Source organism: Maylandia zebra, linkage group LG9 (genome assembly GCF_041146795.1).
Source record: "Maylandia zebra isolate NMK-2024a linkage group LG9, Mzebra_GT3a, whole genome shotgun sequence".
NCBI classification, from domain to species: domain Eukaryota; kingdom Metazoa; phylum Chordata; class Actinopteri; order Cichliformes; family Cichlidae; genus Maylandia; species Maylandia zebra.
Genome location: NC_135175.1, coordinates 35,229,583 through 35,243,949, shown reverse-complemented (window position 1 = coordinate 35,243,949; position 14,367 = coordinate 35,229,583). Strand labels below are relative to the sequence as shown.

Below are 14,367 nucleotides of genomic sequence, written 5' to 3'. Positions count from 1 at the left end.
GGTGGTCCTGAGAGGCATTGAGCCGACCCACCATCGTGTGACTCAGTCACATGGGTCAAGGTGTGAGTTGGGGTTGAATTGCCTAGGATCTGAAGACCGCCTTATATGTGGCTGATGGTTGTAACATCTCAAACGCTCGTGGTTGTCGGCTGTCTAATCAAACTTCTGGGCTCACCCTCTAATATTTCTGTGTGTGGTGTCTGCAGCTTTGCTCTCTGATTTATTGTTTTGATTGCAAACCTCTTCTGTCTGATTGCATAATAAAGGCCAAAAAAGTAACTTTGTTCAGTTCTGCGTCACAGCAGAGTCACTTTACCTAAAATCTGAATGAATACTTGTTTTTGAGTTTTGCATGATTAGTCTCCGGCGTGCCTCGTTTAATCATCAGCGATATGAAGGGATATGTTCAGGTTTCTGTACCTCTGACCTTTTCCCTCCTACTTAATAATTTCTAATCATCTGGTCTCAGTGTCTGTCCCACTGTAAGCTGCTGTGGGCAGCAGCAGCCTTCCCTCCACTGACCAGCACGCCACCCATGGGACTGCTGCGCATCAGCGGTTCAGATGTGACCGCGTGGGCGGCGATGAATGTGACGGGATATGAATGTGGAATATCAATTATGATGAATGCCTTCCCGGTGCTATCTGCCCCGTCTCTGCGGCGACACGTGTGGGCGGGTCCCAATCGCACGACCATAACAAGCCTTCGGTCGTAAACACCGATGAGGAAACAGAGCGTTTTTTTGGTTTCTTGTTTTTTGCACAGAATTAATAGAAAGACGGATGGAAAGACGGCAGAGAGACACACAGACGGTGTTTTTGAATCCTCTGAACTGTCTCAGCTTTCAAAATGTCCCTACACCTACTTTCTGCACAAACCAGTGGTGTTAGATTTCCCAAAATCACACATTTCAGAGAAACAGTAGTTACAGTTACATAACCGCCCACCCCCGATCACATCATGATTGGCAACTCCAAAGTCCTCAAAACGACATCCTGAACATCCACAAAAAATATTTATATGTAAAAATTTCTGCTGATAATAAGTGAAACAGATTTTAAGAGTCACGTTATGTTTCTGTGTCTGTGCTGCAGAAAGTGTCCGGACGGGTTTGTCTGTCTGAAGGCAGGAAGAAACCCCAACTATGGCTACACCAGCTTTGACACCTTTGGGTGGGCCTTTCTGTCCCTGTTTCGTCTGATGACGCAAGACTACTGGGAAAACCTCTACCACCAGGTAAGCCTTATGACCAATCGATCAGTTAAAGTCAGAGAAAACCTGGATTGAAGTTTATAAAGTGTCTCTTCTTCCAGTGTCTAATCTAGACTGGGGCTAAGAGCCTACACAGACATCTAGACTGTGTCTAATTCAGCGTGTTCTCATCCTGACATTATGTCATTCTGACACAAGTTTGGCGTCAGACTCTCGACTCAGGGCTGAGGCTAAAGGCGGGGCCGGGGGTGGCACTGTCCCTTATCCAGAATTTGATTGGCCTTCTCACAATTGTGATGTCATGTCAGTGCAACCATGGGCAGAAACTGCAGGCAAAATGCATAAAAAGAATTTTCTGTGAAACTTTGGTGTCCTCAGTGCATCACTGTAACTATGTTTAATAATACTACATGCAGTGGGCATGTGTTCACTTTCCACACAGTGAACAAAGGATCTGTGAGCCACTGTTCTTTACTTTGACCACTCTGTGAAATGAAGCATATTTCTTGTTGTAGCCAGCTGGGTTTTATTAGCCGTGTTGCTTCACTTTTAATGTTGCACTTCAGTCAGCATCGATTTTATTCCCGCCACGTGTGCGTCTTCAGACGCTGCGTTCGGCCGGTAAGACCTACATGGTGTTTTTCGTGGTGGTGATTTTCCTGGGCTCCTTCTACCTGGTCAACCTCATCTTGGCCGTCGTCGCCATGGCGTACGAGGAGCAGAACCAGGCGACCATCGCTGAGGCCTGCCAGAAAGAGCGGGAGTTTCAGCAAGCTATGGAGATACTGAAGAAAGAGCAACAGGTAACTGATGATCTGATGTGCTCGATTATCCAGCATGTGGTGCGGTGTAGGACTGTGGAGGTCAGAAACTGCCAAAATATCTAATAAATTAATTCAATTCAATTTTATTTATACAGCCCCAAATCACAACAACAGTCGCCTCGAGGCGCTTTACGTTGTAAGGTAGACCCAATAATACATACAGAGAAGAAGGTTACAATCATATGATGATTAACAAATAAATATTGAGAAAATAGTCAGCAAAGGTTTTGCCTTGTGGGGTTGTTTGTTTGTTTGTTTGTATTGTTTTCCTTTATTTTTTTTTTGTATAACACTTTTCAATTTCCAGGTTTTTTTTAATGGAAATTAAAATGTATATTACTCACTGGAAAAGTTGGCTGTTTTAACCATTTGCATGATTAATCATACATACAAAATGAAAATGTCAAAAATAATAACAATAATCATCATAATAAGGGAAAATGAATCTAATTTTAAAATTAATCGAGTCAAATTTTAAAAGCAAAAGAGTGTTTTTTTGTAAACTGAGACGATTCATAAACCAAATAGGAGATAAAATAATATCCTTAAAAAAAGGTAAATATTTACAAATAAACACACAAGTGAAAGCAAATATCAGTTTAAGTCATAGTTAATAAATCAGTGATTTTTTTAATATTGCTCTTTTAAGAGTCACATTAATGGATTATTTTTATTTTTGCAGTTTTGGTCCTCTGTACAGGAATTATAAGTAAAATAAATGATATAAATCCAACTCAGTTACTGCTGTGTTTCAGTGAAAATAATACAGCAACAAAGGTGAACTAATGAGTGTTTAAATAAGTGTTTTCATGGCTTCTGTTTCACCTTCTGTCCTTTATTCTCATTTATGAATGAAAATGTATTAATATATGAGTATTAATTATTAATTCTTTCATCAGGGTGCCACCCAAAAAGCTACCGACTCTGACTCGTTGATGTCACCAGACCTCTCTCCTTTCGGCCAACCAATGGACAGCTTTGAGGAGCGAAGGCGGAGCCAGGCGCTAATGGGCGTGGGGGACGTGGAGGCGAACCTATCTGAGGAGAAGCTTCTGCAGGTGGACTTGACTGATGGTGGAAAGGTCAGTGGAGAAAGATCTGATTTAATATTGTTTATGTTCGGTGCAAAACTTTACTTTACTCCCCCCTCCTCCTCCAGCCGCTCCACCCACTCCTCGCACGCTCCTTTTCCACAAGGACGCGGAGAAGCAGTCAGGTCTCCTCCATCTTCAACTTCCGACTGAGGAGCCGAGGGTCGGAGGGAGAGATGGCCGATGACGAGTACAGCGTACCGGGCGACGTGGTGGAGGGCGTCGGTAGTCGAACCTACAGCGGAGGAACCTTCAGCGGCATCCTGCCCCAACCGTGGCCCAAACGGAGGCCGAGCACCTACAGCACGGCCAGCCGGAGCTCCCAGGTGAGCGTAACAGCTCATGTGTGGCAATGAGAGCCTTTTAATGAAGCATTTTTATTTCTCAGATTATTGTAGTTCTTCCCAGAAAGTTGATTCTGTTCATCTGGGCGAAATGTTTTCGGAAACGTTGGGAGAAACGTTCCATCGTTCATCCAAGTGACTTCTTCAGGCTGTACCATACACCATATTAATCTAATCACATAATTAAATTCTAATTTCTTTTCTTCACAAATTGTAAATGTATCTATAAACCGAGAAATTCTTCTGTTTTTTTCCACTTTATGGAGTTTTTTCTTTACAATATTTTGTCCCTCCTGGGGCACTGTAGTTATGCTTCTGTGATTTTTGTGTTTCCAGGTTTTTTATCCGACTCTAAACATCAACGGGAAGCTGTTTGTTGCCATGGACCAGAACGGGGTTTCCCCACCGCCACTGCAGGGGCAGCTGCCTGCTTGCACCATGGAGAAGGTCAAGGAGGAGAGTGTGAGTTCCGTGTGCTGACTGTGTGTGTGTTCGCTGCAGTGGAAACAATGGTGGAGCCTGCAGCCATCCAACACTCAGACATGTGAATTATGAATCAGCGCTTTGCATAACTCCACTCTGATATCATGGGTTAAAGACACACACACATACACACTCATATCAACCATCTCAGATAACAGTGCCATGGTATTCCCCCCATCTGCTCATACACGTGGGCGCACACACACACACACACACACACACACACACACACACACACACACACACACACACACACACACACACACACACAAGACTATTTCCACACACACTCTGAACTTTGTGTGCAGTTACCGACATCATTGAAGAGCTAACTGATATAGATTCATTCAGACTGTGTGTTCACCTCACACAGTGATAAATATTTTACCAGGAGCCAATCAGGTGTCAGAAAGTCCAAATTTGGGCAAAACTGTTGGGGAGTGTGGACTAAGCTGAGGTTGATCTTGATAGGTTGTGACATTTGTCAAATGAAGCAAAAGTGCCTTCAAACCTTATACTGTATAACAAAATGTATGGATACACAGAGCTGTCACTAGGAGACACTTTTGAATCGTTAACTTTTGCAGTTTGACAGAAGCTATCTTTGGTTTTTGGTGCCAGAAGTCACCAACACGGTAAATGAACTGTATCACACAGATAGCAGCTAACTAATGCTCGCTGGCATCCAAATAAAATAGAGCTCACACCACAAACGTTATCAAGAGACAGCTGAAAGTGGCCATAAAGGAGCCAGGAAAAAGCTGCAGTTCCTCTAATGTCCACTTGAAGCTCCGTCCAAAAGTGAATCAGTTCCCAGTGACTCCCATATTAACATTCCCAACTTTATAGCAAAAATAAACATGTTTATAGCCTGGTACAACTGTGAGGGGGGAGCTGGGTTGCCTGTTTAAATTGCAGTGAGGTTCAAAGTTTGTATTATTTGGGATGTCTCTGACAGGTGGATGCCAACTAGCCGCTAGCTGTCTGCTAGGCTTAAATTCAACTAACTCAGTCTCTGAACTGGACCTCTGGACCATGTTTGAGGTGTTGGAGCCTTTGGAGCATTTTTAATGAGCACTGGCTCATGACTCAGCATGTGGTTAACAAGCTAAAGTCTACAAACGAAAGGTCGATGTCAAGCTAGCTATGTCCACATGTTTTTACCCCAGTAAACTGCCCAGTCTGTCAACACTGATGTCTATTGATGAGCCACAACATCGAATGTACAGTAGGCTCAACAATTATACTGAAGCCAGAATCACTAACTCAGCATTAGACAGTATTCGTATTTAACAGGACTACAAACATGCACACACGGGCTGTGCTGATGCCACGAGTAACTAATGTACAGTTTTCACTTGAAATCCTAAAATAAGCTCATTCTCGTTGCTTCCTGCGCTGCACATATTTTTTCACCAAGGCTGTTGACGTCCGGCAGTCAGCTGTGCGCCTGGAAACATGCAGTACATAGATGTATCCCGGGTCATGTCCAGTCAAGATGATAATCAGATCACACTCGTTCTGCATGACTCACTGACCAAACACATGCAGAAAAGGTGAGAAAGTCTGCCTGTGCAGATGTGTTATCCAGAAACAGGTGTTTACGTGCTGCTTTGCACTTTTTTTTTTTTTTGGCTAAATGGGGACAAATGACATAACATACCCAGCACGAATACCTGCACAGTAAGAATATCAGCATATGAATCTGTAGAATCTGCAAACAGGCAACAAGATTCTTGGTACCAGAAGCTTTGTGGTTTCCTCTTGTAGTCCAAGTGCTGTTCACAAATCATATTTGGACAGGGTTCTGTCTGATAAAATAGGATGGTGTATGCACTTTAGTTTTTGTCTGTGTAGGAACCCTGCACACCATCAGCCATCTGTAACCCCGTCTTGAGATCCCCTCCCAGGTGATTCAACCCCAACTTACACTGAGACCCATGTGACCTCAGTGCTGATGACATGGTTGATCAACAACTTGCAGCATTGCCTCCATGACAACCTGGTTAGAAGTTAAATAAGTGGTACTCTCCATCAGTTCTTAGAACTGAAAGGGTGAATGAGTGGTGGGACATCTTCAAGATCCTAAAAATGTAGTCCAGTTTCCTCCAACTGAAGTGTTTAAGAACTTCTGAAAAAAAAGTCAGAGTAAATAAGTAAGTAATATAAATTTATTTGTATAGCACTTTTCACAGATAAAAATGAGAAAGTGCTTTACAAAAAAGAAAAAGAAAAATGAAAAGAATGGAAATACAACAAATAACAATGTAAAACAGTAAAATACAACAAATTAATTAAAAGCTTGCCCATATAAAAATGTCTTCAGCTGCTTTTTAAAAGAATCAATGGAGTCTGTACAGCGTAAAACCAGTGGGAGAAAATTCCACAACCTCGGTGCCACTGCCTAAAAGGCCCGATCACCACGAGTTTTAAATCGAGTGCGTGGGGCCACCAACAATCTCTGATCTGATGACCTTAGAGCTGGGGAAGAACAATGTGGTTTCAGCAGGTCAGATATATACTGGGGGGGCTTGACCATGTAGGGCCCTAAAGGTTAAAACTAAAACTTTAAAAAGAAACCTAAAACTTACAGGCAACCAGTGAAGGGAGGCCAAAACGGGAGTGATATGGGATCTTCAGAGAAGCAGAGGTTGATTGTTGCACTGAGCACTCACAATGTCGTAAATGACCAAAGCTAGTAACAGGAAGCTTGGCTTTCTAGTTCTAACTGAAGTCTGTAAGCTTGTCTTGTGAGTTATGTGGTGTTGCTACAATGACCAGTATTTAGTATTTATTTATTTATTGTCATTGTCAAGAACAATGAAATTGCGTTTGGGGCTTCCATACAACCCCAAAAAAAGAAGAAAATAATAAATACCCCTTAAAACCCAAGTGTACATATTTAACCCAGTGTGACTCCAATGCAATAAGACAATCCTTAGCAATAATGTTCGTAGAAATTCAGACAAAGACCTGAGAAACATGACAAAATACAACAATGCAGAGGTGTGGACTCGAGTCACATGACTTGGACTCGAGTCAGACTCGAGTCATTAATTTTATGACTTTAGACTTGACTTGAAAAAATGTTCTAAGACTTGTGACTTGACTTGGACTTTTACACCAATGACTTGGGACTTGAATTGGACTTGAACCGGTTTACTTGAAAAGACTTGATATTTTACCCCAAATATAAAATTTAACATGCATATTATATAGAGATTGAAAATGTGACGTCATTCACGGGTAGAACCGCAAAGGATTCTGGGAACTCGTGGCAAGAGGTACTAGCGCACGCAGGCTTTCAATTGAAATCAGTCACACAGCGATAAAAAGAAACACAAAAATGTCAAGAAGCTGTTGTATTATTAACTGCAATAGCCGGTCGCATGACAGCCACGGGAAGCCGACGGGTAAAGAGATCGGTTGTTATCGGATTACGTCGTTGAAGAGAAATTGTTCGAGCCATGTTTCCGAAGTAACAAAGACGCGACGGATGGTCTGGATTGCAGCCATTCAAAGATCAAATATAACGTCCCAGAACCCTCCAGCTCACAGGTTAGTCTGCTCCAAGCATTTACACGAAGGTCAGTCTGCTGTTGTAGTTAATACGTCATTTTCATAACATAATTGGTGATATAGGTTACAAGCAAGTCTGGCGCTGAACAGAAATTGTGGCGCTATGCTCCTTTATTTATTGTGCATAAATAGTGAATTGTCCTGACACAATATTGCGTTTCGCTTCTGTTATTATGGTACATTGACAAAAACATATACTTTTATTCACAGGATAAAACAGGTTTTTTGTATCACTAATTGCCCAGTACGATTACAGCATACAATATTATTGTCACTGCTACATTTCTGTAACGCGTACCAGAAATTATTTCCACTACTAATTAATTACCGTTGAGCTCAAAGGTCCTATTAATAAACGGTTAACGAATGTGTATTTATGAAGACGATTTGTGAGACTGGTAAACTTATGATACGTACGATGATCTTTCGTTCTACACGGTGCATTTCAAGGTCCTGCACCCATCCGTCGGTAAACTGTACCTGGGCTTGTTGCAGTGACCTGAAGTTACTAAACTTCATGAGTGTATGCGCTCACTCCAAGAACCGTATGATTATAAATATGCATATAAATATGCTACGATGAGATAGCTGACTTCATCTAACTAGCAAATGTTGTCCAGGCTACGTTGGTGATGCAGTTTTTTTAATGTGTATGATATTTTTGTCATGCGATTTTAAAGCCGGTCCTACAACCGCATCCAAGAATAACATGCAGCTTATCTCAGAACTGTCGGTGAAAATTATTCTTGGAGCTAAGTTTAATTGAGCTGCATTTTAAAGAGGTGCAATTTCACAATTTGTGTATATTTTCTAAGTTCACTATTTTGTCATGTGTTGAGAAAAACACAGATTTAAAAATTACATGGTCTAATATTTACATTTAGCATAACTGCAACATGCTTTTTTTCGTTTTTTTTAATGACTCGAAAGGACTTGAAATTCAAAGTTTCAGACTTGTGACTTGACTCGGACTTTTACACCAGTGACTTGAGACTCGACTCTGACTTGCCTGACATTACTTGAGACTTGACTTGAGACTTGAGGATAAAGACTTGAGACTTACTTGAGACTTGCAAAACAATGACTTGGTCCCACCTCTGCAACAATGCAACCCATTCAATATTATTGTACTGTGAGATATGATATCAGATATGATAGTTATCTATTTAAGAAAGAGGGGGGGGGGGGGCAGGAGGGGGAAGAGAATAAAGATATGATGCACCAATGCAGACCAGTTCATAGCACACGAGGCACGCTCACTGTTAAACACTGAAGGGACTCGTATGTGAATCCTGCCTCTGCAGCACTGAGTGGAGAGCTGCTTCCACATAGATGTTTGTTTAGAAGCTGAATTTTGGTTACTTGCAATCTGTTGTCGTTAAAGGAAAAGTAAGGCAATTCAGATAATTATTTGTTTGTTAATGTTTATTTAACCATGTGTAACAATATGTGGACCTGGCATCACATTTTGGGTTATTTAGACCAAAATACTCAATTTTGCTCTACAAGGGCCTGATATCCACTTACGATAACATCATGCTGCTACTGTTCAATCAAAATTTTAAACGAATATCCTCATATGAGGCTCTTATTTTTCTTAAAAACAAAAATAAGGGAAAAAAAATCTGGTAATTCTTCGTTCTTACATTCATCGGGCCCCAATCAGCCCAAATATCAAAGAGAAATTAAAAATGCATGTCGTGGAAGACTTCGGGTCTCAGGAGGTTAAACACAATGTGAAAATCTTGAGAGTAAAATCTCTTTTCAGGAGAGTGTCCTCGGCTAAGATGGCATGTTTTATAAAGGTAGAAACTGGATCTCCAGGACCAGCACAACCATGGGAAAAAACATGCGAATGTGACATAGAGAGGTTCTGACAGGGTTCAAGCCCCAAGCTTCTTGTTGTGACGCGTTAGTGGTAACCACTGATCCACCGTGCTGCCTGTCATAACCCTGAACATAAAGAAATGAACCTGTCTGGATAACTAGATCTTAATCACTAGAAATGTGAAATTACTGGCTTGAATGGTAAACTCATGGAGTCAAAAAATGGAGTTACAAATTAAATATAAACATTTTTTTGTTTCAGAGCTCTGATCTTTTGATGATTCCTTTAGTCAAAGTCCTGATTCTCCGAATATCAATACCATTCCTGGTTTTCACAGTTTCCCGTTGTTCTTGAAAAGCTTTTAGTTACTCTGAAATGACATCTCGAGTTTGTAAGGGTGAGAATGGTTTTTTCAGTGTCTTTGTCTTGCAGCACAGTGCCACTTGAAACAGCAGCTTTCAGACACTTCTGTCAATTTAACGTTACCTCGGTTCCATCTTCACTCTCACAGCAGAGCCTTATAAAACCTGTGGCAGCTGAAAGGCAGCGAGCTCCACGCCATTAGGGAATGCACTTATTTTAATACTTGTTTACAGTGGTGTCTTTTCCCTGTCAGGCAGTGGGTTTAGAGTATCATCAGGACAAACACAGCAGCTCCACGCCTGGAGGTGTTCAGTCACCTCCACCTGCTCATAACCCGCTTCCAGACCTTCACTGTTATACAACAAGGAGGAGGAAGAGGAGAAGAACAGGGCAAAGTAGTTAAATACACTCAGAGTTCGCTTTATTAGGTAGACCTGTAGGCTTGAATTCGGTGTAGGGTAAGTGTTCTGCCAGGAAGTTTAGTTTTATGATGCTGTGCAGCTTCATGATTAAACACACTGTTACTTTGTTTATTGTGTGTTATGTTTTAAATAAAGACACATACAAGAAGAGCAGTTATTTACAATATGTGATGACAATATTTCATAATTTTTTGTAAATGCGATAACTCAAGAATGAAGCAACCTAGCAGTTTCAAATTGAAACCATAGGTACATCTGCCAAAAATCCTGGATGAATTCAAATCAAGTATTTGTTTGAGGAATAGACGTCTATCACATGTCCGCGGAAATGTAGTTTTTTACCATGAGGGCCTCAAGAGCCTATACTGGTCTTTTTAAAAGTTATCGTTGACTTTATGACTTTCTGTGTCGTTTCTGGGATGCTTAGGACTCATATTGCACTGCTGGAAATAGTTTATTTTGATGCATATGCTGCTTTTTTGCAAATTTGCACTATAATATTTATTTTCGTTTTTCCTGCAGTGTATAAAAATTGGTGTATTTCAAAAATAAAACTATGAAGACACTCAAAATAAATTTCCTTTGGTGGGAAACTATTTTGTGCAACTTTTTTGTATTTACAGTTTTGAGGGATAAGCCTCTTAAATTTCTCTAACTAGAAATATATGTTGTATATAGCATTCGTATTCTATTTTTATCTTATTGTATATTTTTATTCTATTTTATTCTACTGTATATAGTATATTATTTTATTCTATTCTGTACAGCTGTGTACTGTATTTATTCTTATTGTATTCTATTTTTGGGTCATAACTTTTGCACTGTCCACTTCCTGCTGTGACAAAACAAATTTCCCACGTGTGGGACTAATAAAGGTTATCTTATCTTATCTTATCTTATCTTAAAAAAACAAAAACGATTTTCAATTTTTTTGTAGTTTATTGCACTTTTTTGCAATTTATGTAATTACTATGCACTTAATGCAGGCATATTATTACAATTTAGGCTTTAATGGTTGCATTGGTGTATAGCAACTTGAAATGCTCCCATAAATGGCACTACAACATGTAAAAATATAATATAAGCTCTGGCGGACTTGGTTCTATGGTAGGTCTTAAAGGGTTAAGCACCATCCATTCCCCGACCTATATGATCTAGGCATGTTGGGACTTCTGTGTGACAGCCCTGACCAAGGTTAATAACTTAGGCTCTGCTTTAGCTTTTGGAACTGATGAAGCCAGAGCTGGAACCTCTTCAGGAGCCTGAAAGAAGTCAATTGACCACCGACTGGAGCACTTTAGACTACTCATAGAAAGAATAAAAGTTTAATTCTAAGTAAACAATATTGATGTTTAACCTTTTACCTGGACTTTTCTTTTTTTTTGGTTGTGTGATGTGACTTAAAGCCTGAGTGCACTTTTAAGGCTTAGCTAGCATTGGGCCGCTGTGAGCGTTTAATCATTGTACTCGGGTACAAAGGAAACTGAAAAGGTTTATTGGAGTCTATGAGGAGTGACTTACCTCTGGAGCCAGCCTAAAGTGGCTGCTAATGAGAAAGTTCTGAAGCATCTGCAAACAGTTAGTCTAATTCTGTTCAGTTCAGTTTTATTTCTGTAGTGCCAAATCTCAACAGTCACCTCCAACAGCATGTCAGCACATTTTGGTAATCTCACCTTTTCTGTCTGGTTTCTGCTGCTGCCAGACAAAATTCCCCTTCATCACAATTGAAAACTGAAATCTCCTGCAGTGTGTAGAAAAAGCTACTTCTTGATAAACTGAATGTAAACTGCAGGGGTTGTGTGGGAGCTCAGAGCAGCTCTGAGTTCAGGTTAGAGTTTCATGCTTTGAAATGAAGTATTTCTGCTTCTCTTGTCCATCCATCCATAAACCTGTTGTCCTGCTGCTCAGACTGATGCAGAGACGAGTGGGAGGAGGAGGAGGGGACGAGAACTCACTTATTTGCCATGGAAATGTCCCCATGGCAACCCACAGCAGCCAGCGGAAGCTAAAATGGCTGTGTGTGTGTGTGTGTGTGTGTGTGTGTTTCCCTGGTGCTTCCCTGCCTGGCACACAGACAGGATGTAGGTGGTGTTGTGGGCGGCGACCTTCAGGCCTGTGCGTCATGCTTCATTGGAAGAACACTTAGCAGGAAGCGTTATGTAATAACACCTGAGCAAATGAGGTTCATGCAGGTTCCTCTGTGTGAGGGCCGAGGAGTCCGGAGCTCACCGGGGACTGCTGTCAGGCCTTTACAAGGCGAGCAGCTGAGCACCGTTCAAACCTAAACAACTTTATTTAAAAGGCAGTTTTGCAGCAGCAAAAGGACTTCTATTGGGAGCTCCAGCAGTTTTCCTTGTGTCAGCTTAGCTGTACTGCGGCGACAACCAGATAAATGGTAAATGGCCTGTATTTGTATAGCACTTTTCTAGTCCCTAAGGACCCCAAAGCGCTTTACACAACCAGTCATCCACCTATTGGTGATGGCAGCTACATTGTAGCCTGGGGCGCACTGACAGAGGCTGCCGGACACTGGCACCACCAGGCCCTCTGACCACCACCAGTAGGCAACGAGGACACAACGACCGAGACTGTCCAAGCTGGGGCTTGAACCAGCAACCTTCCGATTACAAGGCGAACTCCCAACTCCTGAGCCACGATCGCCACGATGTGTTCTGTAGTTTTTAAGCAGGTGTAACTCGAGCTATCAGACCTGCTCTTATATCATTTTCCATTTGTATTCATGTAAAGCTTCTATAATTAAATTATAGAATTATAGAAGCTGTTGGTAAAATGGTAAATTTACCATTTTAAATTAAATTATCATTTGATTTCTTGAATAAGACATCTCACAATGTGAAATACACAAATAACTGTACCAACAGATCCAACATTGGGTTAAAAATAATCCAACCAAACTCAGCAGGTCACATGAACCTTTGAAATTAAAGTTTCTATTAAACATCACGTGCTGTGGAGTGGCCTCTCCATCTCCGAGAGCAAAGTTCTGACATCCAGGAGAGCCTTCAGCTGTCTGAAAAGTTGGATCTGAAATTACCTTCCACTAGCTGTGCTTGGGTCAAAAGATGACTAACAAGAACACAACTCTGACATCTGCTTGCATGAATGACCGGAATGAGAATTTAAAAAGGACACATGATTAGTGTAGAGAGGACTTTCTGAACTGTTGGTGAGGATCTCAGTGAGTAGGCAGTAAGGAGGCTCTGATGGTTAATCCAACGCTTGGATTTTGGTAGGACAGTTAGAAGTACAGCTTACTCAAAAAATGTGCTGCAAATTTAAACACAGAAAAGTACTGAAGGACTTTGTCTTAAAAACCTACTCGGGCAAGTTTATTCTTTGAGGAAAACTTTAAGTCCTCATTAGATCTGACACAAATCAGTCCTGGATGGCTCTGCAACAACAACCTGCTTTTTATTTCCTGTTATATGGTCTTGAAGGCTGTTATGGGCACTTTAAAGACACTTCAAAGACAAACTTTGTGAGCTCAATTCACGCAGCTCGTCTAATCTAGTTTAAGGCAGTACAACCTTATCAGCAAGATTTCCTATACTGTCCAGGAGGAGAGCATTCTTGCACTGTAAATTGTAGGGCTTTTATTGTGAAGGGTAATAACAGGAGGATGCATATATTACACATTTGTATGGCTGCAGCACTGACAGCTCCTCATGTTTTAAGATAAGATAAAATAAGATAAGATAGAACTTTATTAATCCCTCGGGTGGGTTCCTCTGGGAAATTCGACTTCCAAAAAAAGCACAGCAACGACCGAAGTTACAGTTACAGAATTGTTATATATATATATATGTATATATATATATATATATATATATATATATATATATATATATATATATACATACACACACACGCACACGCACACGCACACACACACACACACACACACACACACACACACATATATAAATACAGAGACAAATATAAATAAAATATACAAAGGGGATAAATAGAATAAATAGGAATAAAAAATAAAAATACAAGTGAATTGCACATTTCAAGTATTGAGTCTATTGCACTGTTGACTATTTACAAAAAGTATTGCACAAGGTATTGTACAGTGAGGTGAAGAGGCACTACAGCTTAGTTGTTCCCCCCTCCTTTGTCCTCCTGTTTCCCCTCCCTCTCCCCTCCAGAGAGGAGTTAAACAGTCTGATGGCGTGTGGGACAAAGGAGTTTTTAAGT

General features: G+C 40.8%; 1 protein-coding gene across 1 annotated transcript in view; it reads left to right on the top strand.

Annotated features, from left to right (window-relative positions):
* Nucleotides 1–14,367, top strand: part of LOC101467375 (sodium channel protein type 3 subunit alpha) — a 262,766-nt gene that overhangs the window by 139,280 nt on the left and 109,119 nt on the right. The window contains exons 10-14 of the mRNA XM_024803636.2: nt 1,095–1,236; nt 1,818–2,015; nt 2,936–3,118; nt 3,196–3,453; nt 3,808–3,933. Of these exons, the coding sequence (XP_024659404.2) occupies nt 1,095–1,236; nt 1,818–2,015; nt 2,936–3,118; nt 3,196–3,453; nt 3,808–3,933 (907 nt within the window). The remainder of the gene's footprint in view (nt 1–1,094; nt 1,237–1,817; nt 2,016–2,935; nt 3,119–3,195; nt 3,454–3,807; nt 3,934–14,367) is intronic.